Source organism: Protopterus annectens, chromosome 13.part0, assembly GCF_019279795.1.
Source record: "Protopterus annectens isolate FY-2018-M chromosome 13.part0, PAN1.0, whole genome shotgun sequence".
Classification (NCBI taxonomy): domain Eukaryota; kingdom Metazoa; phylum Chordata; order Ceratodontiformes; family Protopteridae; genus Protopterus; species Protopterus annectens.
This window is the reverse complement of record NC_056747.1, coordinates 196866969-196894088: the sequence shown is the minus strand read 5'-3', so window position 1 is coordinate 196894088 and position 27120 is coordinate 196866969. Positions and strand designations below refer to the sequence as shown.

Sequence of the window (27120 nt, the reverse complement as noted above, 5' to 3'; positions counted from 1 at the left end):
GGTAGGTCTTGAGCTCTTCTAGTAGAATCACCTCACACCCAGAAAGCATCCTGAGAGGGAATCCTAAAGCGGACATTTGGTTGAGCCAGACCTAGGCATTCGTGGACTTAACCCATCACATACTGTAAGCCAATGAAGAAAGAGCCAGAACTGAGCTCAGATCCCTGCATGGACAAAATATATTGCATCCCTGATTCCCCTTAGCCTGTGAAGAAAGCTACCTGAACATGAAGAGATACGTGTTAATTGCTCCTGGTATGATAAGCCAAGCTTCAATGAGCTGGTGTAACGCCAAAGTCCCACTTTGGGAAATACTTCCTGCAACTGGGTGATAGATAAATCCAAAATTGGTCTCCCTTGAGACTTCAGAGTCACCATCCATTGATCCAAACCAGCAGAGGTAAAAAAAAACCTAGCGTCCTTTCTTTTGAACTTGGGGTAAATGAATATGTGTTGAGAGAAATCCTATATGTTTGGTCTCCTGAGCCCTTGCTTTATTTGTTTCTAGTGAGCAGGAATAAAATGCTGAGCAAGAGATGCAAGGTAACCTTTGTAAAGCTCCTATTTGAATGTATAAAACATAATACCTGGGTAATTAAAATCAGAACCCTGAGGAACTGTGCATCATGCCTCCAAAAGGGCAAAGGTATGAAAGCAAAAGGATCTGCAGGTGTGGTGCTCCAATAATACCCATTTGTCCCCGGTTACTGGCCTGGCCCTTCCTTGGTGCCAATGGCCCCTCCACTGGTGCTGCTGGTAAGGATCTGATCCTGCAAAAGTCTAATCATTAAGGCCTGTTCACGAAAAAGGAGGACCCCCTACCAATTTGTGGAAGACCCATCAGGTTCACAGATCAGCCAAACTCGAGGGACTCTGAGGCGGCTGAACCTTTTCTGGCAACCTGCTGCAAGAAGGATACGTCACTTATTCCAGGCCAATTTCTGACTCACTTGGAGACCAAACAACACTTCAGGAAAGACAAAAGGCTTAGCCTCAAAGTCCTTTTCTTCAAGACATAATAACATCCAAAGATCCTTTGCGGTCCCAGACAAAGAAGAACAAAATCGCTAAAGACATGGTCAGATAAAAGAACAGTCAAATAAACACTACCCACCTGTTCACCGAAAACCAAACAACCCTTGTAATTCTTTACATCTCACCACATCTTGTAGAAAATCCACCTGTAATTTCAACTTGAGCAAGAAGAAAAATTTCATAAAAATCTTCTGTAAACTTGATAATTAAAGCCCTCATTGCTAAGGTAGAAGATGATATTTCCTTTTATGAAACTAGCAGTTAATTCAACTCATATCTATGGTAGAAGATGTCCTCTTTGCTGGCCTTTACTATCCAAGCCCTGCCTCCCCCACTAGAGGAACCGGGTGGGTTACAACCAGAGCCTAGGTACTTTTATATTTATGAGGATGGTTCACCCTCAGCCTAGGACACTCTTTAATAGATAATTAGGGGCCTCAGGGCAGAGAGAATACCTATCTGGTAACACATCTTGGGGCAATATCTGGAGTTAAGGGAAGGGGGCGAGAACACATCTTGCACGAGGTAAAAACAAAAACACAAGCTCCTTTTCCCGTGAATCAGAGAGGTAAATACCTTCCCCTTTTTCCGTGACCCTCATAGAATGAGCTCCTTCGAAAATAAAATGTCTGACCTTAAGAAGAAGGGGAATCTGAAAAGAAAAATCCAGAATCGGATAAGAATCAGAAGAGCTCCTGCAAGTGCATCAGAATAGACTCGGAAACATCTCATAAGTCTTAAGCAAACCGAAAACTCCTGAGCTTATCCGGCCTGCCTGAGGGGCTTCCAACAACTCTGGCTCACTAATCAATTCTTATCAGGATTTTAGCATTTAGGCATCAGGCACAGACCCTGCTGGAATCAGCACCGACACCAACAGAAGCAAACCTGCCCTGCTCTGGAAGAAGTCTTGAAAACAGAAGGGAGAGGTCTAACCACCCTGGGAAGGAGGAGTGAGAAACCTGAGAAGCCCCCCTTCAGGCTGGACCTGCAGAAACGAGGAGGCCTCCTGCAAAAAAAAAAAGCCTCTGAGGCATCCTCCACCTCCATCCTCCATCGAGACTCAGAGTTCCACTGAAGTGAACCAGAACCGGGGCGTCCGGAACGGATCGTCCCGGAGCGGGCGGTTTTGTCTTTACCGCTTTTTACGCTTTGTCGGGCGTGGGAGCTGGGGCCGGAGTATATCCAATATTATATTACTCTAATTAGCTACTGAAGACCAGCTTCCAATCCAAAACGCGGCTAATAATTAAGCTTATTAAACCCCACATTAAAACACACACCCGACCGCAAGCTCAGGCCCCAAACAAGAATGATAATCCCTATAATCCCCTGGCGTATCTGTTTCCCCGAAATACAATTATTCACATTTTCTTTTCTTACATCCGTACAAAAAAAAAAAAAAAAAAAAAATAGCACCCCAACGGGTACTTAGCCAACTTGGCTGACTGAAACTCCAATTTCAAATTTCAGAACTTACGGCGCTTTGCTTCGCTGCTTCCTGCATCGACACCGAACGCAAAAAACTGGAGATAGATCGCCGGTCATGGCTTTTGTACCCTGTTCTGATGATGTCAGTTTTAAGCCTTGACCGATGTCAGCCTAATACTTTGGTATTCGGGCCGACCGAGGACAGCGGACTACCCATATGTAAGGACTGCAGCAATGTGAGATGAAGAACATCATTATGGGTTGAAGTGGCAGAAAAACACTGGAAACAAGCCACAAAGCATCATAGAAAACGATGAAGTTTACATCAATTAGAATCACCCATTACCAACAGTTCAAAAGACAGATGCTAGAAAAATGGATATAGTGGTCCATGAAAAGAAGACAAAAGTAGCACTCATCATTGAAATCGCCACACCCAGTGACTAGAGTGTCCTGCATACAGAGAAACACAAAGTCATAAAATATCAGGATCTGTAGGCAGAAATGAGAGCAATGTGTAAGAAACACACTCAGACAGTTATAATAGTAGTAAAAGCCAACGGATCTTATAAAAAAAAAATCTATAATTGCATTTAGATATGTTACCAATGCATGTAACCCCGTACAAATTGCAAGATGAGTCATTACTGGGCACACTGCAGACGCTGCGAAGAGCACTTATGGCTAACATCAAAGATCTAAACAATACTAATTTCATGAACTTTAATCGTACTTTGACTTGGGAATAGGGTCCACTCCCATCATGGCAATAAAAACCCAAAAGATTTGGAAAAACTAAAAAAGGACAAATGGTTACTGTATAGAGTGTGAACCAATGAGAGAGAGCTAGAGGGTGAGGCAATAACAGCAGTTGGTAGTGCCTACAGCGTGTCTGACACTTCTAGCCATACCCCATGACATTCCTTTTGCAGGTCATATGGGCATACAGTATACCAAGAGACGCATTACGCAGAGCATTTACTGGTCTGGGATTGCAAGGGATGTAACAGGGTGGTGCAGGACCTGTGAGTAGTGCCAAAAATGAGGCGAGGCGAGGCAAGGCAGGAGACAAGGTCAAAGCTCCTTTGCTGCCTTTGCCTGTGATTGAGGAGCCATTTCAGAGGGTTGCTGTGGATATTGTGGGGTCTCTAAATACCCCAAGTTCCACAGGGAAGAAGTATATCCTGGTTGTAATAAATTATGTTACTAGATACCCTAAGGTGATGGCTCTGTCCTCCTTAGAGGCAGAGAAGGTTGCACATGCTTTGTAACAGATTCTCAGCAGGGTATATTTCCTGGAGAGAAATACTGACTGACAGAGGTGACAATTTCATGTCAGACCTGTTGACTTGTCCATGGCAGTGCTGTGGGGTGAACCACCAAAAGACCACCCCCAGACTAATGGTCTTGTGGAAGGTCAAACTCTACACTAAAGACCATGCTACGGGCATTTGCAGACCAGTTTAAGGGAGAGCAGGACAAACATTTGCTTCATCTGCTGTTTGCATACAGATAGGTACCCCAGGACTCCACAGGTTTTTCGCCCTTTGAGTTGCTGTATGGGCACAGGGTGTGAGGAGGCCTATAGATTTGATTTGTGATGAGTGGGAGGGTGAGTGAATCCCACAAGGAGTCTGCTGTTGAATATGTCTTAAACCTCAGGACAAGGCTTAGGGAGCTCATGGGCTTGGCCCAGGAGAACCTGGCAGGAGCCCAACATCAGAAAAAGGTCTGGTATGACAGGAATGCTTGAGCTCAACAGTATGCTGTGGGACAGCAAGTTATGGTTCTCATTCCTGTCAGAAACAGTAAGCTGCAGGCAGCTTGGAAGGGACCCTTCTAAGTGGTAAGGAAGTTCAGTGATGTTAACTACATGGTAGAGCTACTAGGCAGGAGGCAGGATAACAAATTGTATTGTGTTAACATGATGAAGCCTTACCATGATAGGGAGGCCCTGGTGCTGAGGATCTGGAGTGGATGGCAGGAGTTTGAGGGGGATCTGGTGACTGATCTCCGCAGCTCGGACTGAAACCTCAGTGGAAGGTGTAGCAATGTCCCAGCAGCTATCCCTTACTCAGGTTTGAGAAATCCGAGCAGTGTTACAGGAGTTTGGAGGCATGTTCACTGGGAAACCTGGGTGTACCCACCTGGTGTAGCATCATGTGGATACAGGACCCTAAAGGCCTATCAAGCAGGCCCCTTACATAGTGCCTAAGTGAGTCAGACAGACTCTGAGGAAGGAGATACAGGAAATGTTGGAACTGGGGGTAATCCATGAGTCCAGAAGTCCCTGAGGCCTCTCCAGTACAGCCGGTACCAAAGAAATAAGGCAGCATCATGTTCAGTGTGGACTACAAAAAACTAAATAGTTGCACATAGTCAGATGCTTACCCCATGCCTAGGACAGAAGAAGCCTTAGAGCAGCCTGGCGGGACTAAATAATTGACCACTATTGATCTGACCAAGGGGCTACGGGCACTTTTTCTCAACTCCCACTGCTAATTAGAGATCATCCTTTGTGATTCCTATTGGATTATAAGAGTTCACAAAGATGCCCTTTGGGATGAAAAATGCCCCAGCAACCTGCCAGAGTCTGGTCGATAGTATCCTAGCATAGATTATACTGCCATTTACAGCCATTCCTGGCATGAGCACTTTCAGCATGTCAGTGAGGTCCTAGGAAGACTACAAGAATCAAGGTTGACCACTATGCTTAGTAAATGTCAAGTGGATATGGCAGAGGTCTCCCACCTGGGAGACAGAGTGGGGAGTGGGAAGACCAGGCCAGAACCTGCCAAAGTGGATGCTATTCGGGTGTGGCCTGCCCCTGTTACCAAAAAACAGATGAGGGCATTCTTGGAAACAGCAGGGTACTATAGAAAGTTCATTCCCAATAATAGTACAACAGCTGCTCCCCTCACAGACCTGACAAGGAAAAACAGGCCAGACAAGGTAGTGTGGACCCCAGCCTGCGAACAGGCATTTCAAAAGCTTAAAGGGGCTTTGGTAGGACCACCCTGTGTTAGCCAGTCCAGCTTACAACAAAGAATTTGTTGTGCAAGTGGATGCTTTGAACCATGGGTTGGGGGTGTACTCAGCCAGGTTTCCTCACAGGGAGAAGAGCACCCAGCTGTATTTCTCAGGTGTAGACTCCAACCTAGGGAGGAATGTTATGCAGCAGTAGAAAAAGAATGTCTAGCCATAGTATGGACACTGCAGAAACTTCAACCCTATCTGTATCGAAGGAAATTCACTGTAGTTACAGACCACAATCCCTTAACATGGCTACATAGAACCAGCCAGCAAAATGCCAAGTTATTATGGTATAGCCTAGGCATACAGGCATAGATGACACTGCAGCACAGTAGTGGGGTCAGCAATGCCAATGCAAATGGGCTCTCAAGACAGGGTATGGGTTAATGTATTCTCAGATAGGCTCATTCCTTTCAAGCAATGTTTCTCAAGGGTTACTTGAAAAACTTGCTTGAAGTCTTCAAAGAGGGGAGAGATGTGATGATGTGAGGTATTGCCAGCTAAGTCAGGAGAGGTAGGGCAGTGGATATGTAACATAGGCCAACATAGCTAGCTGGAATTTTGTAAATAATTACATATAATTTCTATATCAAACTGATTTGTACATATGCTTGTGTTGAAAATGTATTTGTAAAGTTGCTTGTTTTAAAATGTATCAACAGTGTGCCCTGCTGGACAGAAAAGAAACATACATTTATATCAGACTGTATTGTTGTAAACAGGATACTGGAAGATAAGAGGTTAATCTCAGTCCAGCTAACTTTGAAAAATAGTAAGAAATTAAATTACTTAATTTAGGCCATAAAGATTGCATCTTACAGTGCTGACTGAAGCCAGAGATGAAATATCTGCGCCAGAAAATGGTTTACTAGCTCCTGTGGGAAGAGTGGAAGTGTTTTATGATTTCCAGAAGCTGCAAGAGATCTCAGCAAAGCTCTGTCTGTGTGTATGGGAACACACATGTGCAAGATTCTGGGTCGGTTGCCAGGGATGGTGGTAGTATGGGAACCAGAACTCAGATGACCAGATATAAGTGATGTAATTCTGTAGTCCATCACAAAAATGATGTTTTAATATTAGATGAGACTGAAGTCTCACAGGACTCTGTTTTTGAAACCTGACATAGGTGCTGCGGTAGTGTTGTCGCCTCACACTAAGACGTTGTACTGTTCGATTCTCAGCTAGAGCGTCTTCTGTGTGGAGACATGTGTGAATGGGCGTACCTTCGTTGAAGGTTGTGCGTCAGGGCTGGCAACTCAGCACGTAAAAATCTACTGCCAATCATTAGCGGACTGGAGTTCTGCTGTGGCGAACCCTAACCGGGAAAAGCCGAAAGACGCAACAACAACATAGAAGGATCCCTCACCTACTTCATCTTGCCTTGCTCTAACAAGTCAACCAGGGAATAGTAATTCTTTATATCAGTCAGGAAAACATAGTGATATTAGTTATGTACTGTTTTCTGTATCTGCATGAATATATTCATTTGTATTATTTTAATATTTCCTGTGACTGAAACTATGGTGTTCACTGTGAATAGATATTTAGTATTTTCATGTTCTTTCATTATATATTATTAAATATATTTAAACTGTTCCTTGTGATTGGTCCTTTAGAGAATATTTAACCTTTGAGAGCACTTACACTTATCTGGTGACCCTGTGGCCACTCCTGAAAGCCTTACTGCAGTGGTCAAAGCACTACCACTTGTATTAATATTAATTTTGCTTCGTATAATTGGGTACCCCTGTAAGAGCCTTAGAGTACCTGGCTTGGGAGTATCTGGTGCCAGTAACTACCTTCAGAAGGGACATAACTAGTAAATCTGTACCAGTGTGTGTGTGTGTGTGTGTGTGTGTGTGTGTGTGTGTGTGTGTGTGTGTGTGTGTGTGTGTGTGTGTGTGTGTGTGTGTGTAAATCAAATCTCAAAGAGTTTGTGTGTCAGCTGCTTGGAACAGGGACACAGAGCACTGGTTTCACAGAGAGGGAGTGGTGGAGGACTTGGCTTGGATACTCAGCCGAGGGCTCAACTCTACAGCTGTGCCAGTGGGGAGTCTTACTGGGGACCTAGAGAGAGAGAAAAAAACACAGAGCCTAGACTGAGTGCATTCCCTGTGTGCTCTTAAGGGAAACTGTGTTTGATAGAGACAGCTGCATCTGTTAACACTGTGTGTATCTACTTTCCAAGTGAACATCCCTCTCCGGTGTTAGTGATGAGGATTAAGGCTCCTTAATTACTGGCCTAGAGAGGGGATGTCACAAATGCTACATACAGTAGCTTGGTAGGCCAAAAGCCTCCTCTCCCCACCAAAATGTATACTCCACCTCAACCCCCCTATGAGGTAAACGTAGAAGGTATGCATCCTGGTCCACTCATGCCTCTCAGAGAACGGGCACAGCCATCCTTTCCAGCTCCTGCATCAAGTACCCATGTGGCTAATCAAACACACGTTATGTGTGTTGTAAATAAGGCTCTATCCCTTTACACCACAAGAGTGGCTTCTACGGGTCTGTTGTATGCAGAAAGTGATCACTGAAAAAAATTAGTCAGAACTACAGTTTGCATACTTTTATTTACTTTTATCTACTTCTGTCTTACTCACTACTGCTATGATTATTTCCCTAGAAGTCTCATCTCTCTGTTTTGTCATGCTGCAATGCATGCTTCACATGGATGAAATACTATGGGCTCTTCTACCACTAGAGAATCCTATTAGCAATGGCTTCATCACACTTAAAGAACTTCCAGAATACAAAAATGAAGATCAGTGCTGTCATAACATTGTTGCTGCTCCTTACTTACCCTGAGAGGAAGAGGATGGCGTCTGTGATGCAGGTTGAGCTTGGAGCTGCTCCAGTGCAGTTTGACTTTTCTTGGCTTTTCGTTCTGTGTTTGCACTACTTGGTTTTTTGGGACGACCACGTTTCCTGCCTGCCATTTTCCGCCCTTTTTTAGCTAATCTGTTCTTTCGGGGCTTGGGAGGGGAAGGCCTCTTAACAGCAACAGTTCCAGGTTTCTCTTCTTCAGCACCAGAATCCTACAGAGAAGACATGCAGATAAAAGTGTGATGCACAAAATACCTAAAATGGGAAATGTACAAATAATATATATTTGAACTAAAAAGCTGTACTGTTTTAATGAAGATAGCAACCAAGTACAACTAGTAACCAAGAATACAGCATCAGCAAACTTCGACTGTTGCAATGAGTCACAAGAATTCTACTTTGCCAGTCACCTGCTCATTGTTTAAAGGAGAAATTGACTCTTATGCCAACAAAAAATTGAAGTCTTTGAATTTCTATCACAACAAAAACAGCAACAAAAATGGCCTACATACATCTCAATCTCTTGTGTATCACTGCACTTTTTATACCCATATTCTCCTTGCTTTAAGGCTTGCTTGCTTATATCCACTTCTTCTTGACTAAAAAAGTGTTGACTGCCTATATACTAACAAACCTCTCCCTTGGGACTGCAAGACTGATTTTGAAACTGACAGCACTGAAATCAGGGCAATAAATATTAAACTCTATGGCCAGACTTCCTTGCTCAAAGGATTTCATTTATTTATTTATAGTTTGTTGACTGAGTGGGTAAGCTAGTCCTTGGACTCTTTTCAGCCACAACTCAGGTGCAGAACAGCAGAAAAATAAAAGCAAAAGATTCAAATACAATATTTCAAAAAATGTCACGTACATAAAGCTTATTCAACTTTTGCACAGGTAAAAAATTTCTGTTGTCCAACAATCTAAAGCCATTTAAAGTACCACACATTCATGTAGGTGCAGTAATACCTATAAAGCAAAATTTTCTACAGCAGAGAAATTGGGAGTCAGAAAGTGATGGAGAACTACAGTCCGAGAAAGTAGGGTTGTGTAAGATCTTACTTCTCACTGTTGCAGTATTCTTTATCCTTGAAATATCCTGCCAAGGATAGCCTAAAAGTCAACCAATATACCACAGGCTTTACACCTTCCCAGTGTTGTACGTTAGACATATGTCTTATGCTCAAGGCCTACAGCAGATATGTGGCATAAAAACACTTAATCCTTGCAACTGAAGTGCCCCAGGAAAACCACAGCAACCACAGAGAAACAATAACATACCCATTTAGGAAGGGAAACAGAAGATAAAGATGCAAGAGGAAACCCAATGGCCAGCAGTAGGGCAACAGAAAATAAAAGGTGGCAGGAGGGAGGGTCCAAGTACTCCAACAGTGAGAAGTAGGACATCTATTCTTATGGTATGGTCTTACACAAGTATACTATGCCCTTCCTTACCAACATTACAGTATTCCCTATTCTTGGGAGAGTGCAAAAGCTACTGGAAATTTGGGGAGGAAGGCAAAGAGCAGCCCTCCACAACACCATAAAGGAGAGCCCTGGCAAATCCTGCCCTGGTCCTGGAAATGACATTCAACTAATAATGCTTGGTAAAAGTATGGACCAAAGCCCAAGCAGCAACTTCCAAGATGGATTTAAGTATCCAGACCCTTGAAAAACCTCCAGAAGGGTTTACTCCTGTGGCAGAATGAGCATGAACAGAAGTGGAAAGCTACTTGCCATGAAAAAAAATAACAAAAGGAAATGACCTTAGAGATCCAGGAGGAGATGGTTTACTTAGATTCTGCCAAACCAAATTTCCTGGCATTAAAAGGAACAAAGAGTTGCTCAGATTTTCTGATGCATTTTGCTTTATCCAAGTAGTATCTGAACTTTCTAGGTAAATCCAAGTTGTGTATTACCTTCTCACTAGCAGACCGTAGAGAAGGAAAAAAAGGAGGGAAGATGAAAAGACTGACTCAAGGACAAATCATTAACCATTTTGGACATATAAGAAGGATTAGTACGAACAGCCCCACTGTTCTTGTGAAAAAGAAAAGGAACCGCCACAAGGGCTTGGATTTCAGAAACTCTCCCGGAAGAAGTAAGAGCCACCAGCAATAGAGTCTTCCAAGTACAATACTGCATTGAAGAAAAGGCTGGCTCAGAAGGGAACTGTGTCGACTGTTCAATAACAAAACTAAGGTCAATAGTCTTTCTTAGGGGCCTGACATGAAGGATGTCTTAAGAACTGTCTTACTTCAAAACTAGAAGCCAAAGGCAGACAATCAGAAATGACTGACTAATGAGCTTTAACAGAAAATATGCCAAATTAGTATTGAACAATTCATACAAATAAGAAAGGATCATATGGACCCCACAGAAAAAAGGACCTGGTCATGCTTGAGACACCAAACAGGCGATTCTTTCATTTAACCACACAGGAGTAGTGTAGTGAGTTTTCTGGCCTCCTGCAAAAACTGAAGCACATCCTCAGAAAATTGGTACCTGAAATCAATCAAAACTCTATCACTCAAAGTGTGAGATTAAAGTGTGAAGTGTGGACAAGTGAGGGTGAATGAGTGACTCCTTGTCATGTGTGCGAGAAGATCCATTCTGTTAGGTAACTCGTGATGACTGCCAGTGGTCAGGTGAAAGAGAAGGGAGAACCAGTGCTATATGGGCCAAAAGGAGTAACCAACAAGAATTTGGGTGTCTTGCATGCTCTTGTGCAAGACCTGGAAAGTACAGGAAGAGGAGGAGAGACATTTATAGGAGCATCCACTTCCAAGAAAAGGGCATGGCATCCACTTTCCAAGCCAGTGGACTTGAAACTCAAACAGAACCCGTGAAGTTGTCTAATCAGAGAGGAGGACCCACAACTGTACAATGTCCAGAAACTCCTTCCTATGAAGCATCCATTTTTGAGGATATGTACTGGACCTACTCAATCTTCCACTAGACTGTGCTCTGAAGGGATGTAAATCAAGTGATGGGTTGCAAAATCCCAAGCCTGAAAATCCAGCCTGCAAAGTAGGTAAGACTTTGTGTCCCCCTCCTTGTTGATGTACTACATGACTGTGGTACCGTCTGCAAAAACCTTTAGACCAGGAACTCAAAGGGAGTGAAAAGCATGAAGAGCTAGGATTAGAGCCCTCATTTCTTTGATATTGATGCAGTCTGAAATCTGCTGGCGAGACCAAAGACTCCAAACTTTCAGGGTGTTGGAGGAAACTCCCCAAACTCGACTGGAAACATCTGAGTTCATCTCTCAAGTACAAAAAGGAACCTGAAAAGGCAGACCTGGCTTTATGGGGATCTACTGAATCCACCAGCAGAGGTCAGTTTGAGAAGGGGTAAAACAGGAACTGAAAACTCCGAAGAAGGTGGCAGTGCTGGAGCCAAACAGTCTTCAGATCCCACTGAAATTTCTTCATGTGAAGTTTGGTAAAAAGAACCATGGGAATGATGGATGCTACGAACTCCAGGGCTCCGAGAAATTCCCTTGCAGGAAGAGACTGGAAATAAGCAGTCAAACAGAGGATCTTGGGAAGAGGAGGAGGAGAAGCCAACATTGGGATGGTATGAATTCTGCAAACCAAAAACACCTGGTCCTGAGAGTCAGTCAACATGGACTTTTTGAGATTCGGAGTGAAACCCACACTGAGCATGAGAAGCATAGCTAAGGGTAGATTTTGAAGCAGCAGCTGCTGACAGGGTGCATGGAACAGACTGTTGGTCCAAATAGGGGAATATGTGAATTCCCTGTAGTCTGTAGAACGCTACCACTGGGACCAGACATTTGGTAAATACCCTTGAGCTGTAGAAAGAGCAGAAGGCAGAAGAGAGAACTGATAATGAAAGGACGAAACAGAGAAACATAAAATTTCCTGAAGAGAGGGTGAACAGGAATATGGAGGTAAGGTTCTTTCAAATTCAGGGAAACCAACAAAGCCTGGGGAAACAAATGAGGGAAAAGGGTCTGAAGAGACAACATCCTAAAGGAAGGAACCTTTAGAAAGGTGCTGAGATAGGACAAGTCTAGAATGGCCTCCACAATGTTTCCTTCCTCAGAACCAGAAACTTTCTGGAATAAAAATGTTACCTGTTGAAACAAGGAACAGGTTGTATGCTTCCCTGTTCCCCCAGATCCCACAGGAGCAGAGGAAAATGAGGAAGCTGGCACAGAGGAGGCTGAGAAAAGCGAGAAGACAGAAGAAACAACTTCCAAGCCATAAAATAACCAAGTTGGATAGGAGAGAATCCAGATGTTTGTGATCATCAGTTGACAAACAGGGAAAAAAAAAGGTTAGTCTGAGGGACAGAGGAATCTGACTGAGAGGAAGGGGAGTCAAACATCAGCAGATTTATCAGGAAAAGAATGTTTTTGTTCTCTAGAACTCTGAGTGGGTTTATCTAGGAAAATCCGCTTAGAAACCCTCTAATGTCTAACAGGCTGTTTAGGTTTCCTAAAGGATAGTTCCTCTACAACTTAAGTACAGGAGAAACAAACATTTGTTTGCTGTCCTGCATAATCTTGCCCTTATCTAGCATGATATTAAACAATTCTACAGCAGCAGTGCTAAAAAGATTCTGGTCGTCCAAGAGACCATCTAAAAGTTTGGCATTAATGTCCTCAGGTAAAGCATGCAGGCACAACCAAGAATATCTCATCATGACAGAACCAGAAGCAGCAGTCCTACAGGAGGCATCAGCTGCATCACAGCTTCATTTAATGGAATGGCAACCTACCTGAGAAATAGAACTCAGGAGACAGAGCAGAAGTCTTACTGTCTAAATCAGGTATGTCAGTCAAACCCCCCAGCTGGAAGAGAAGAGCCAAGAAGTACCTAGTCATATGGGTCTGATAATTAATGGCCCTAAAAGCCAAAGTAGCAGGAGTATACAGTTGTTTTTCCATAGCATGGCTGTCTTTGTTGGAAGGCAGAAGCCTGCAACAGGAAAGCAGTTTGGATGGCTTACTTGTGGACATGGAAATAACAGCAAAATGACATAAGTATTAATGATCTTCAGGCACTTTAGAAAATGTATCTGGATTTTTATGAGCCAGAAGTTGGGAGTCAGAAGCCTGAGAAGCTGCTGTAAATGTGTCCAAAAGGGCAGCTAAAACAGGAAGGACTGGGGAAGGTCTGGGAGAGTCCATATGCAAGAGTTCATAATACCTCTTCTGAACCTCTGAGACATGGGAACAACCCCACTTAAAGTGTTCTGTCATATGGATCACTGTGCCCCCAAAGAATAATTCCTCAAAAAGAGATTATTGGCCTCCTGACTCTTCTTTTATTAGACCCCAAAATCAAAGTAGAATGCATTTGTGAGGAATATCCTAAGGATTTTTTCACCAAAATCCAACTCCTCATCAGAAGAATCAAAATCCCCAAGGTCTCTTAGATGGAATGGAAGACCGGGGAACAGCAGCAACAGGGACAGACAATCCCTGTGGGGGTTTCAGTGCCATAAGGGCATTTAACAGCCCTTGAGTAAAGTCCTGCCATTCTTTGCGAGGGTTCTTAGCTACAGTAGCTACGTTTGGTTTTCTGCTTCTTTTTGAAGAAACATCAGTCTTGACCAATCTGCATTCAATGAGAGTACCAGGCACTGCTTCCTTAAATAAATTTGGGAAATTCCACTAAGGCCCTTCAGATATAAACAGCCGCGGTTCCCACCTCTTTATCTGCACCACACACGTACACTGTCTCAGCCGATGTGACAATCAGCAGCTCCATGTCATCTTTCAACTGGGTTGCGGCAGAGGGAAATGGCATCGGCACAGGCCAGTCTTAAGGCTCTTCATCCAACCCAAGGGAGACATCCGCCAGAGGGTGGACAACAGCAGATCCAGTATGTGCTTTTTTCTTAAAAGGAGGCTGAACTTCGGGGAGGGGGATTCTACCAATGTATCCAGGGTCAATAATTTCAGATGTTGTTTTTCCAAACAAAGAGAAAGGGAAGACGAACGACTACAGAATGTTTTAGGGACAAAACGCCTGAAAGATATCACACTGACTATGGTTGTGCATAGGACTCAAACAAAAAAAGACACTTCTTGTGTGTGTGTTTATAGGGAATTTGCCTCCCACACTCACATTTCCCCTTCCTGGATGACATAAAAACAAACTATGAGGGGTACAAAGAAAGGAAGGACCTCAATGGGAAAATTATCTTTAGAAAGCTTGGTAACTGTGTTACAGACAAAATTCAAAGGTTGAGTTCACACTGGTTGCAAATAAGTTCTGAGGATTAGGCATCTGTACACCACATACATACCTTATGACATACATCTGACGTACAATGCCGGGAAGGTGTACTATCCTTGGCAGGATATCCCAAAAATAAAGAATACTGCAACAGTGATAGAAAATTATGTAAGAAGTAGATAAACAGGAGACAGTTACTGATTAGCGGAGGGATCATAGTCATTAATTCACTGGAGCAGAACATATTAGACTACTACTACTACTGTAAGATGAACTGCAAGTTAAATTTACACATTTGAAATGGAAAGAAGTCCCTCTGTTACATAAGCATCTTTAGGAGCTATGGCTTATTTGTAAATGAAAGAACAAATACAGAACAAAACAGAGTTGTAGGCTGTCCTTTGTCTACATCTTTCAACTATGGTAGGCAAAAAGGGACAGACTAGTATATGGGTGGTGGGGAGTTATTTGGAGTTCATTTCTTAGGGATGGGGAAAAAGAATGCTCAGTATCGTAAAAGTTAAGGGCGGATAGAAATATGGAATGCATTTTGACTGCCAGCCAGTTTGTTGTCTTCAGGGTGAGGCGGTAAGATTCAAGTTGGGGTAAAAGGCAAATGCCAAAAAGTGCAGTGTCATCCCCTTTGGTAAAAACTCTGTACCCATGAACTACCACATAGGCAGCAATCTACTTAACACCAAATGTGTGATAAGAGACCTTGGGACCCAGGTGGACAGTAGTTTCTCTTTGATAGTCACATCGCCACAGTGGTCAGGAAGTCCTTCTACGTGGCACACCTCATCATAAAAAGGGTTCTCATCCAGGAAAAAAAAGAGGTCATTGTTCCCCCTCTACTCGACACTCATTAGACCCATTATAGAGTACAACGCCCCTTTTGGAATGTACCTCACAAGACATTTGCAGCAGCTGGAAAGGCCACAGAAGTATCTCACACTAGAGGATTACTGGCCTCAAACAAATGCCCTACACTGACCACCTCAAAAAACTCCAGCTTTACTCTGTAGCATATCGCCTACTCCAAGCTGATCTCTGCCCATCATATAAAGCTATGTCAAACCCAGAGCTGCTGGACAAGCTACAACTACAGAAATCCCAATCCCTCCGAGCTATACGCTCTAGGGATCTAAACCTTGTCACCACAATAAACAGGACATGCTGGAGGGATAGATTCCTGTCCCAGAGACTTCCCATACTCTGGAACAGGCTACCCATCTATGTCAAGCAAAGTTCTTCATTAGCACTCCAAGAAAAATCTTGATGAATGGATGGGAAAAAGGAAATACACCCCGGGGATCACTCCTGTATCTCTGTTCGATAGTGGCACAGGAAAATAATTTTCTTGGGTGGCATAAGCCAGGGAACCTTGTTGGCTAGGCTTATGTAGGCCCTTGGGCTGATAGCCTAGTACCTACCTGTGAACTTTCATATGGCATTTACTGCCATTTGTATTTTAGATGTGTTATATGTAGAATACAAGGTAGTAACTGGTAAGGTATTTTAGTGCCTTGGAATAAATATGTCTTTTGCCAGAGCTTATTTTGGGTTCTTCGGTAAGGTGGTTTGAAATGGAGTGATACCATTTCATATTGATAGAGTGGTTACACAACTACTACCTATCTGACTTCTGAAAGACAGCATTTTATCAATGATGGAGCTGTTAGTGTAACACAGATAAGGGTTCAAATGATGGACGCAGCTCCTGAACAGGAAGAACTGAGCAAGTGAAGGTGTGCTTTCCTGCCTTGAATAGGCATGGGGATCTTGAGTGCAACAGTATACACTACAGGATATCAGGATAATAAATAATCATGGATGCAAGACTGTTGTAGTCGAGGTGATGACACTGCTCTGGGACAGAGCAATTACAGGCACGGGGATGCTACAAAGGGAGAAAAGCAGCACGTGCCTCTTCCTATCTGCTTAACGATAAAGTTACCAATATTAAGTTTACTTTGGTAGTTCATATAATTCATGTAATGAATATATTTCTCTTCCTTACACTTCTATGCTATAGAATCTTTTTTCTCTTCTGCAAGAATGGCTTCTACAAACCAAAATAGCCATCATTATGTAGTACCGTCACAGCAATTTATAACATACGTATATTAAACCATAAAACTGATAGAGGATGGCTGCTAACTATAACATACTACTTGTTCGTAATACTGCATCGTATAAAAACTGGAAGAAATGAAACAGAAATTTGGAACAGGGTTATAGATTTGGATAAGAAAGGCAATTCTCCTCTTGTGTTGTATTATCAAAAATAGACTCCAGTATAGTGAGAGGGAAAGTTTTCTGTAATACAGTAATAAAGATACAGGTATGGAGAGTTTGCAACTGGATAAAAAAAAAACAGCTGCATCTTTATTTTATGATGCACAACATCTAGTTGGATCACTGTTAAATTAAGCAAAGTCTCGTTAAGTGCTGAATTTACCCCTCAAATGGGCTGTGTTGGGGGTGGGGGAAAGTAGAGTCATAACTACTCGGAAGGAGTAGATAAACCCACTTTTTTTTACTTATTCTTTTCTGCTCAGGACAGCTCTACTAAGTCAGTAGCCTCTCTTCAGACGAGACTCAAGGTGGTAATTATACTACTAGGAGAAGGCTGCCCAGAACATCAAGGAACTTCCCCTACTCTTGGTAGCAGGGGAAGCATTTGTGTGTGACGCATCGGACTTCCTGTTCCTGTTTCAGGCAGGGAGATGGCCTGCAGACACAGGGAGAAAACATGGCGGATTCAGCTTGTGCTGAAACTGGAATGAAAGTTGCTGAAAATGTAGTCAAAATGGTGGAATCGCTAACGGAAGTTTATTTTCTGATGATGTGGGTGCAGAAAAAACAGTGACATTGAAGGAAAAAGGAAATTGTGAAGGAAAACGAGACTGTAGCTGAGAGAGAGATGGATTCAGAGGAAAACTTTCAGAAAAGATTATTTGAAGGAGAGACAGTTACCTCTGAAAAATTCATAATTACAATCCTCTAATCTGGGGGGGGGGGGGGGGCTGATTATTTGGAAGAAATGGTAAACCAAACTGAGCCAGAAAGTAGAGAAGCAATTTCAGAGTAACATCATGGAAAAAAAACAAAAGAAAAACGAGAAGAGACTGCCAGAAAAAGTTCCAGAGACAAAAACTTATGCACAAACCGTTGGAGAAGGAAGAAATAAAATAAACAAAAAAGTAGTATACTGTATGTGTGAGCAGTTTAAAAGAAGAACGTTTGGACAGATATGAGGTTTGGGGACTCTGTCACAGCACCTCTGGGTGTCAAAGCAAAATAGGTAAGAGCATTTATTATAATTAAGAGAGACTTTTTGTGACTTGATATTTGAGACTGGGCAGGCCATGGAAAATTTTGGGGTGCACACGAACAAAAGAAAAATATTTATCCATGGTCAGAATATGTGGTGCAAGCTTTTTACAGACAAAAAAAAAAGAACAATTATCCAGTTTAGAGCTGAAGTTGAAGCAAAGGAATTGAAAGAATTAGAAGTTATGTACCTTCCATAACGTTCCATGTTAGTTGTCTTCTCTCGCCTTCTTTCTTGCTGGATGGGTTCGGAGCCGATCCTCGGCTCCGACTCGGCACTTGCTAAGCTTGAGAGTCACTTTTATCAGCTCGAGGCAGCCCCATATCCCATGATGCAAGGCGGTAATTACCCAGATCTCATTTGGTATTTAGAGGAAAAACTGCCTATAAAACTTTCCACCAAGGAAAGAGGAACAACTAACCTAAAAAGGCTGTAAAGGGAAACCAGGTAATCAAGGTCAAGAACTAACTGGTGTCCAAGGAAGAAGAATCTTCCAGAGAAATAGGGAGATCAAGGTCTGTCCAGGCTAGGGGGACAGGAGGGAGGGACACAAGAAAGAAGGCGAGAGAAGACAACTAACATGGAACGTTATGGTAGGTACATAACTTCTAAATGTTAAGTTGTCAATCTCGCCTTCATTCTTGCTGGATGGGGCCGCGTCCCTAGCACCTCTATCCTGGGTGGCTCAATGGAACAGACTCTTGAGAACAGTGGAACCAAAGCTTGCCCTGTCCCTGGAGGCCAAATCCAATTTTTAATGAGAAACGAAGGTATTAGCAGTGGCCCAAGTGGCCGCTGCACAAATAGTATCTAATGGCAGTCTAGCCTGAAAAGCTGTAGAAGTGGCTAGACCTCTTGTAGAATGAGCTTTAGGTTTTGAATTCAGCTGTTTGCCCCCAAGCTGATAAATGTCAGAAATGGTGGAAGATAGCCATCTGGATAAGGTCACTTTAGAAACAGGGAGACCTTTTTTATTTTCAGCATAAGAAAGGAAGAGCTGATCGGACTTCCTAAATTGCTTTGTTCTGTCCAAGTAATATCTGAGTTGGCGATGAACATCTAGGTAATGCAATTTTTGTTCCGCCCTGTTAGAATAATTTGGAAAAAATACAGGGAGATCAATAGATTGGTTTAAATTTGTCTTAGAAGCAACCTTTGGCAAAAAGGATGGATTGGTTCTCAAGGATACTCTGTCTTTGTGAATACCAAATAAGGGGGACGAACACAGAGGGCATGAAGTTCAGCCACTCTTCTAGCCGAGGTAATAGCGACTAGAAAAAGAGTTTTCCAAGAAAGAAACTTTAATGAACATGAAGCAGCCGGTTCGAAAGGGGGAAGTATCAAGGATGTCAGCACTAAATTTAGGTCCCACTGTGGTGGAGGATCTCTAACAGGGGGTTTAAGAAGGAACACTCCTTTGAGAAAGGCTTTACAAAGTTTGTGGGACATAATGTTGTGGTCTGCAAACCCGACATGGAAATTCGAGATTGCAGCCAACTGAACTTTGACTGTGGAAGACGAAGAACCTGAGTGAAAAATTTCCGCTAGGAAATCCAAGACCGACTGAATAGGGGCAGTAAAGGGGTCTATGTTCTTAGATTTTGCCCAAAAGGAGAAGCGTTTCCACTTGCTAGTGTAACTTCTCCTGGTAGATGACTTAAGAGAAGCTACTATGATATCTCTAATGGGGTTAGAGATCAAAGGAAGCCTGGCTAAGGAAGGAAGTGGAGCAACCAAGCTGTGAGGTTGAGGGAAGGAACGGACCGGTGCAGTTGACCCGACTGGTGGGTCAGAAGATCTGGAACTGAGTCCAGATGCCAAGGCTGCACCAAAAGATAGCGATGAAGGAACGGGAACTAAATTTGTCGAAGCCAGTAAGGGGCAATGAAAATCAATTTGGCTCTCAAGATGGTAGCTTTCTGGAGTACTTGTGGTATCAAAGGAAAGGGAGGAAAGGCATAAAGGAGTCCCCGAGGCCAATCTTGGGTAAGAGCGTCTCTGGGGGGATGGCCCGGAAGTGGGAAGAGAGAGAAGAAGTCTGGGCATTTGCTGTTTTGGGGTGTAGCAAAGAGATCGCAGCATGGGCGGCCCCACTTCTGAAAAATCTCCTCCACAATGGATTGCTTGAGAGACCACTCGTGAGGCATGAGAATAGCTCTGCTCAATCTGTCCGCTATTATGTTGGTTTTCCCGGGGATATGCTTTGCTACCAGAAACCGATGAGAGGAGATCGCCCATTGCCAAAGTCTGAGAGCTTCTCGACATAAGGGATAGGACTTGGTTCCACCCTGCTTGTTTATGTACCACATGACAGACATGTTGTCCGTGTGAACTGCAATAGTCCCTAAAGGAAGAAAGTCGTGGAGGGCTTGCAACGTTAAAAGCACTGCTCTCATCTCTAGGACATTTATGTGCAGGTGGTATTCGAACGGTTGCCACGTGCCATGAACCATCCTGCCCTGATAATGCCCCCCCCCCCACCCGATCAGGGAGGCATCCAAAGTGACCGTGGCCGGAGGAACAAATGGTCTGCCCTGATGAACTACAGGAGAGGAAATCCACCAGGATAGATGGTTCTTGCAGGTTTGTGTCACCAGAATCTTGTGACGCATGGGAAGCTGCTGGAAGGACCATTGGGTGAACAACATCCACTGTAGGAGACGCATGTAAAAGCGGGCCAGAGGAATTAATGTGATGGCAGCTGCCATGAGACCCAACACTTTCAGGACCAACCTGGCTGGTAGCCTTTTGCTGGATAGGATGATCCGAACGTGGTTTTGGATATCTAGGATTCTTTGGCTTGTTAGGTTTGCTGACATCCGAGTAGTGTCTAGATTTGCGCCTATAAAGGTAATAGATTGGCAGGGCGACAAGGAAGACTTTAAAAGTTGACTGAAATTCCTAAGTGACCGCAGAGACGTAGAGTGTAATCTCTGGCTTGAAGAAGTTGATGCCTGGTGGTGGCTGAGAGGAGCCAGTCGTCGAGATACGGAAACACCTGGAATCCTTGACGTCTCAGGTGAGCCGTGACCACTGCCATGCATTTGGTGAACACTCTGGGGGCTATAGTGACGTCAAAGGGCAGGGCTCTGAATTGAAAATGACTGGTCCCCAGCCGAAAGCGGAGAAAACTTCTGGAGCGTCTGTGAATCTTTATATGGTAGTACACATCCTGAAGGTCTATGGAGCACATCCAGTTGTCTTTGCCCAGAAAGGGCAAAATCGATTGAAGTGTGACCATCCGAAATCTTGTCTTTTTGACAGACTTGTTGAGCCTGCTGAGGTCTAATATTGGTCTCCAGTCTCCCGTCTTTTTGGGGACCAAAAAGAACCTTGAGTAGATTCCGGACTCTAAATGATCTTTTGGTACTGGCTGGATGGCTCTTTTCCTTAGAAGCTTTGACACCTCTAATCTTGCAATTTCCCTTAGACCGGGTGGTACGTCTGGAAGGGAACCTTTTTGAGGGAAGGTGCTTTCCTCGAAAGGAATCTTGTAACCCTCAGATATGATCGATTGTACCCATTTGTCTTGAGAGAGGGAAAGCCAGGCTTCTGGGTACAGCGACAATCTTCCCCAGACTGCCTCCAAGGGTGGGCAGTTGGGCAACACCTCAGGGATGCTGGAAGGGCTTGTCAGAGAGAGGCTCTCTGGAGCCCTGGTTCTGCGTATCCCCTCTGCCCCTAGGGCGGCGTCTGTTATTATTACCCCCTCTGCCTCTGGGGGGTAAACTGACCATGTGCGTCAGGCGTGACTCCTTGTGATTTCCGGAACCACATTTTCCCTCCCTTCTGACCTTTGGGGTAAGGTCTAGAAGGAGTGGAGAAACGGACTCCTACGGCAGAAAGAGTCTTGCCGTCCTGCTCGCACCTGGTCAAAGTGTCCTTCACCTGAGGGCCAAACAATGTTGTCCCATCAAAGGGAGAGTTTGTGAAGGACACCTTAAAGGGGTCTGCGAAATTACAGAGCCGCATCCAGGACTGACGTCTGAGGGCCACTCCTGTGCCTGCAGCTCTACTCGCCCCATCGGCTGCATAAGAAATGAGCCGCATGGAGGAGTTGGTTATGGAATTTAGGATTCCCAGCTGAGAGGCGATCTTTTCTTGAGCCCCTGCTGCTGACGGATCCTGTACTACTTCACCTAGTTCTTTGAGTATGTCTCTCTGAAGTCTGGTGAAGTGACACAAATAATTCAGCGAACGCATAGCAAAGGTCGCTGAGGAAAACATCCGCTTGCCATACCTGTCCATGGTCCTAGACTCCTTGTTAGGAGGATGGACTGGCACGGAAGGATCTGCAAGTTCCTTCTTGGTGGCGGCTGCCACCACCATGGCATCAACCAGGACACCCTTAGTAAGAAACTGCTTTTCAGCGGGGGCCGTGATAAACTTTGAAGGTCTCCTGGGGACTGGTTCCACCGAATCAGGAGATGCCCACGCCTTTCGAGCTATGACTTCCATAAGGGGGTCGAAAGGTGGAGACACCCAGGAGGTGGAGGGTCAGATCCAAAAGCCTTCAGGTATACCGATTCATCCTCGGAGGGATTGATGGAGGGCCAGTTCCCCCTCTGTTTCAGGAGTTCAAGGATGTCTGAAAAGGAGACATCCTCAGAGGGAGATCTTGGGGACCCCTCCGACTCATCTAAATCGGTATCTGATGTTGTAGACGCAGGGTAGTCTAAATGCTTCCTCTTGCAGGTCCTCTTATGCGGGGGTTCGCCTGAAGGATCAGGAGAAACCTCGGAAGAAGAAGTCCTTCCCAATGGGGAAACCTGGGGCGATGGATCTCTGGGTCCGGGAGCAAGAGAGCGGGAAGAGGCATCTACAGGCACCATAGAGGGAGGAGCTAAAGGAACAGACTGCTGGCTAAGCTCTGGGGCTAGCACACTCCTCATCACCTCGAAGGCTCCCCTTCCAGGGAGGGCCGAGAGATCCCGCTCTGAAGAAACAGGGATCCCTGGTCCCACCGAAAGGGAAGGCTCCGAAGCAGATGTCGGGGCCGAGCTCACCAAGGCCGAAGCCCCGAGAGGGAGAACGGGGTCGGACAAGGGTCCGATGCCACTCGCCCCCTCGGAACCGACCAGGGAAGCCCGACACCTGGATCCCTCCAAGGAAGGTCTCAAGGAGGAGATAGGAGTCGAGGACGACGGAGCTGAAAGGTGTGGTATTGGCTCCGAAGCAGCAACAGTCACGGCACCAATAATCTCCGGCTCCGAACTCTGTAGGAGAGTCGAAGGAGGAATTTCAGGGGGGTGTAGAATAGCTGACGTCTGATGAGACGGGCTATGGAGCATCTGGGCTAGTGCCTGTGATTTTAATAGCCTACTTACCACTCTCTCTAAGTCGTGGTCTGAGAGCCTGGAAGACCTCGATGATCGGCTTCAATGGCTCCGCTCCGAATGCAAGGGAGAGGCTGGAGCCGAGTGTATAGATTCCAAAGAAGGAGATCTAGACCTCTTCTTGGATGGAGCCATCGGAGTCGAAGAACGTTCAGCTCCAGGCAGAGCCGACAACTTGTCGGCTCCGAGAGGAGACAAAGATATCTCGGCTCCAGCCGGAGTCGAGACATGCTTCGACGCTAGGGTGTCGAAGCCAGGGTATCGGCGCCGGTACAGAAGCTTCCAACAAGGAAGGATCGGCTCCGGACGGAGCCGATGTCAACTCCGGCTGAGTCGGAACCAAGACCACAGACTTGGACACCGAAGCCTGGGTCTTGGGAGGCTTAGAGGGCTTCCCAGAGCTGACCTTAGCCGGGGAGCTCTCTGGTTTAAGACCCCTGAGGATCAACTTATTTCTACGTTCCTGCAGGACTCTCTGGCTGAAAGAATGACATATAGCACAGGAGTCCTGCAGGTGTAGGGGTCCCAGGCAATAAATACAAGAAGTGTGACCGTCTGCCAGAGACATCTTCTGACAGCACGAGTCACACTTCTTGAAACCTGAGACCCTAGTATCTTTGGACATGTCTCGGTCCTGAAACACTCACACACACCAATCAGTCCAAACAAGACACTAACAACTAAAATTATTAATAACTAACAAAATTAGTTATTATATTACAGTGACAAAAGACACACACACACCTGAGGGAAATCCTGACAGGAACTGTGAGGGTGGGAAAGGCCTAAGGCCCGAAAAACTAAAACTAAAAGACCTAAGGGAAAAGGGAATGGAGCTAAGTGAATAAAGTACAGTGAAGGATATAAAGACTAAAGGACTAAAATTTAGGGTTTTGAGACACCTAAAACCTGACAAATAGCAAGAAAAATATCACTTACCAGGAGCTGGTAAAAAGGATGGCCTCATTAGTGAAGCGGCAAACGAGATCTGGGTAATTACCGCCTTGCATCATGGGATATGGGGCTGCCTCGAGCTGGTAAAAGTGACTCTCGAGCTTAGCAAGTGCCGAGTCGGAGCCGAGGATTGTCTCCGAACCCATCCAGCAAGAATGAAGGCGAGACTGACAACTTAACATCATTTGTTAACTATATGTAAAGAAATAATGGACAATACAAAATACATAACGAAAGAGGAGTATGGACTGGGGGATGGGAATGTGGAGTAATACTGAAAATAGAAACTGATAATGTTATGCATGCACTTAGTATTATTAATGTTCATGGTAATAGGGGTTTTGTGAAATACAGGGGTCAACCAAAGATAGTTATTTTTGTGAATAAAATGATCATTTAATTTATGAATGTTATAAAAAGTATGTAACGTGGTAAAACGGCATAATGCAAAAAAATGTGATTTAAAGAGAAAAAAATCTGGCAATACTAGTCATTCATGGCTAGAATGTGAAATTAATGTGCAAGAAAATAAAAATGAAGTTATATAGGAGAAAGAGAAGAATGTGTTATGCAAGTAAATGTACAGAAAGATGTGACTGAAAGTTTATACATGAAGTTAAAGTAATAAGGAAAAAGAAACAGAGGAGACAAGTGAGGAAGAAGCTTACTAGTGCACAGTAAGAAATAAAAGAAATTCATCAGGAAAAAGAATTAAAGAAAGGTAAAGAAAATTCAAAAATATAATGCTTATAGAAAATAAGAAAGGAAAAGGATAAACATTTTATTATACTAACAGTCTTAAAAGCTGAAAATATTAGCTTCAAATGTGAACAGTATGACAAATTTTACGAGGAGAATAGGTGTATTACAATGGTGTGCTGCAGTAGATGCAAATGTTACTGTTAGAAGATATCAGATTATTAACAGAGGACTTAAGAACATAAACTGAAAAACTTTGGAATGGTGCGGTGGTTTGGAAAATGGGAAAAGACACGTGCTTGGGCATATGTATATCATGTCAAGAAAGCAGTAAAATATTAGATGTAACCATAGTGGAAACTAGGAGGAAGTATAGTGATAGACTTGAGATGGAAAAAATATGTGTATAGAATTATAGCTTTAAATGCACATGTAACAATAAAAAGAAAGAAATGATGTACAATGTTTACAAATATTCTTGAATATGTTTGTGTAAATATGGATACGATAGTGGTGGGTGATTTTAATTTAAGAAAATATAAGCACAATTGTAATGTTAAAATGGTTAAAGAAAGTATGAGAACTGGAAAGTTAAGTATATGGGAGAATAACAACTGAACCTACAAAAGGAATGAAATTAGGTCAGAAATTGTTTTTTTTAATATTTGATACTTCAAAAGTTAAAAAAGGAATTAAGTATGCTAGATTTTAAGATCATTTGGCTAGATAGGTTAAATTACAGGAAAATGAAGAATATACAACAGGAAAAGGAATAAAGAGAATTAACAAAAAGGAATTAGATTTAGAAGGGAAAAAACTTATGGAACTGTGGAAAAATCATATGAATATGAGAGAGTTTTAGGAGAAATGGACTGACTGATGGCTTAATTTTAAAGATAAATATAAAAAGTGTTTTTAGAATGTATAAGTAAGAAAAGAAACATTCAGAGATGTCTTAGAGAAAACTCATTTTATGAAAAAGAAAAATATATAAAATGAATCATTAACTTGTTATTTAAACAAAAATACTGTTTATGAGGAAAGAAAAAAAGAGGCAGCACCATATACGAGTAAAATACAAGAAAGAAAAATAAGAGAATAAAAAAAGGAAGGTAAGCAAATAACACAGCAAGAAGGAATATATGAAACAATTAAACACTCATTGGAATTATTTGTTAATAGAGAAGAAAACAGAGCAAATTTATAAAAGTGAAAAATTAAATAACGATAATGAGTTTTTAGAACAAAAATAACTATGAAAGAATTGAATGAAATTCTAAAAGATTTTAACATGAATTCTGCAACAGGACTGGAAGGAATTGAATATGGTATATATAAAGAAATGAAGGAGTGGCAAAAATTTTTTATAGAAGTTATGAAAGAATGGTTAGAAACTGGAATTAAAGAGAAAGATATGTACAGGAGTTATAACATTTATATTTAATAAAGGAAATAAAGAGTAAATAAAAATAGAGACCTATAACATTGAATAATATGCAAGTCAAGAGTTATTATGGATAAGAGAAATAATTAAGATCGTAAATAAAAATGTAGAAGCGATGGTTGAGATAGGAGATGTATGTAAACCCTATGATAATATTCAATATAAATAATTATGGGGGATTCTGCAGGCATACAATATAATCAAAAAATATTACAAGTAATAAAAATCCGTTTACAAAAGCAACTATGTGAAACTAAATGTAAATGGCTAGACTGGGGAAGACAAAAAATAGAATGTGGAATAAAGCAGAGCTGCCCAGCTAGTAGAGTAATTTTCTCATTAGTTATGAATGCAATAGTGAATAAAATTAATAAAATGTCAAGTAGCGATGGATACAAAATGATGAAGTACAACTGCCGATAATGTATAATTATGCGGATGATACTGGATTAATGTGGATGATAATGTATTACTTGTTAAAAATAAAGTATGGATGGAAGAAGTAAACAAAAAAGTATAAATTAAAAAAATTGGTTTAAATATAAATAGAGAGAAAACGAAAGGATTTGGTTTTGAATGTATGACACAAGGTATTGACTTCAATGAATATAACAGGAATAATACTTGGAAGGAATGAATAAAGATAACAATGGGATAGTGTACTGAAAGAAGTAAAGGATATGACTTTTTTTTTTGGAACTCAGATTTTCATATAGAAAAAAGTACGCTTGTTCAACATTATGGTAATAAGAAAAATGCTATATATGATTCATGTTAAGTATGAAAAGGAACAAATGTTGATTATATTTT

General features: G+C 42.8%; 1 protein-coding gene across 1 annotated transcript in view; it reads right to left on the bottom strand.

The window, feature by feature from the left end:
• The window catches only part of LOC122787868 (histone-lysine N-methyltransferase, H3 lysine-79 specific-like), a 2114473-nt gene that overhangs the window by 975911 nt on the left and 1111442 nt on the right, over positions 1 to 27120 (bottom strand). Inside the window, exon 14 of the mRNA XM_044054784.1 lies at positions 8303 to 8537. Within this exon, the coding sequence (XP_043910719.1) occupies positions 8303 to 8537 (235 nt within the window). The remainder of the gene's footprint in view (positions 1 to 8302; positions 8538 to 27120) is intronic.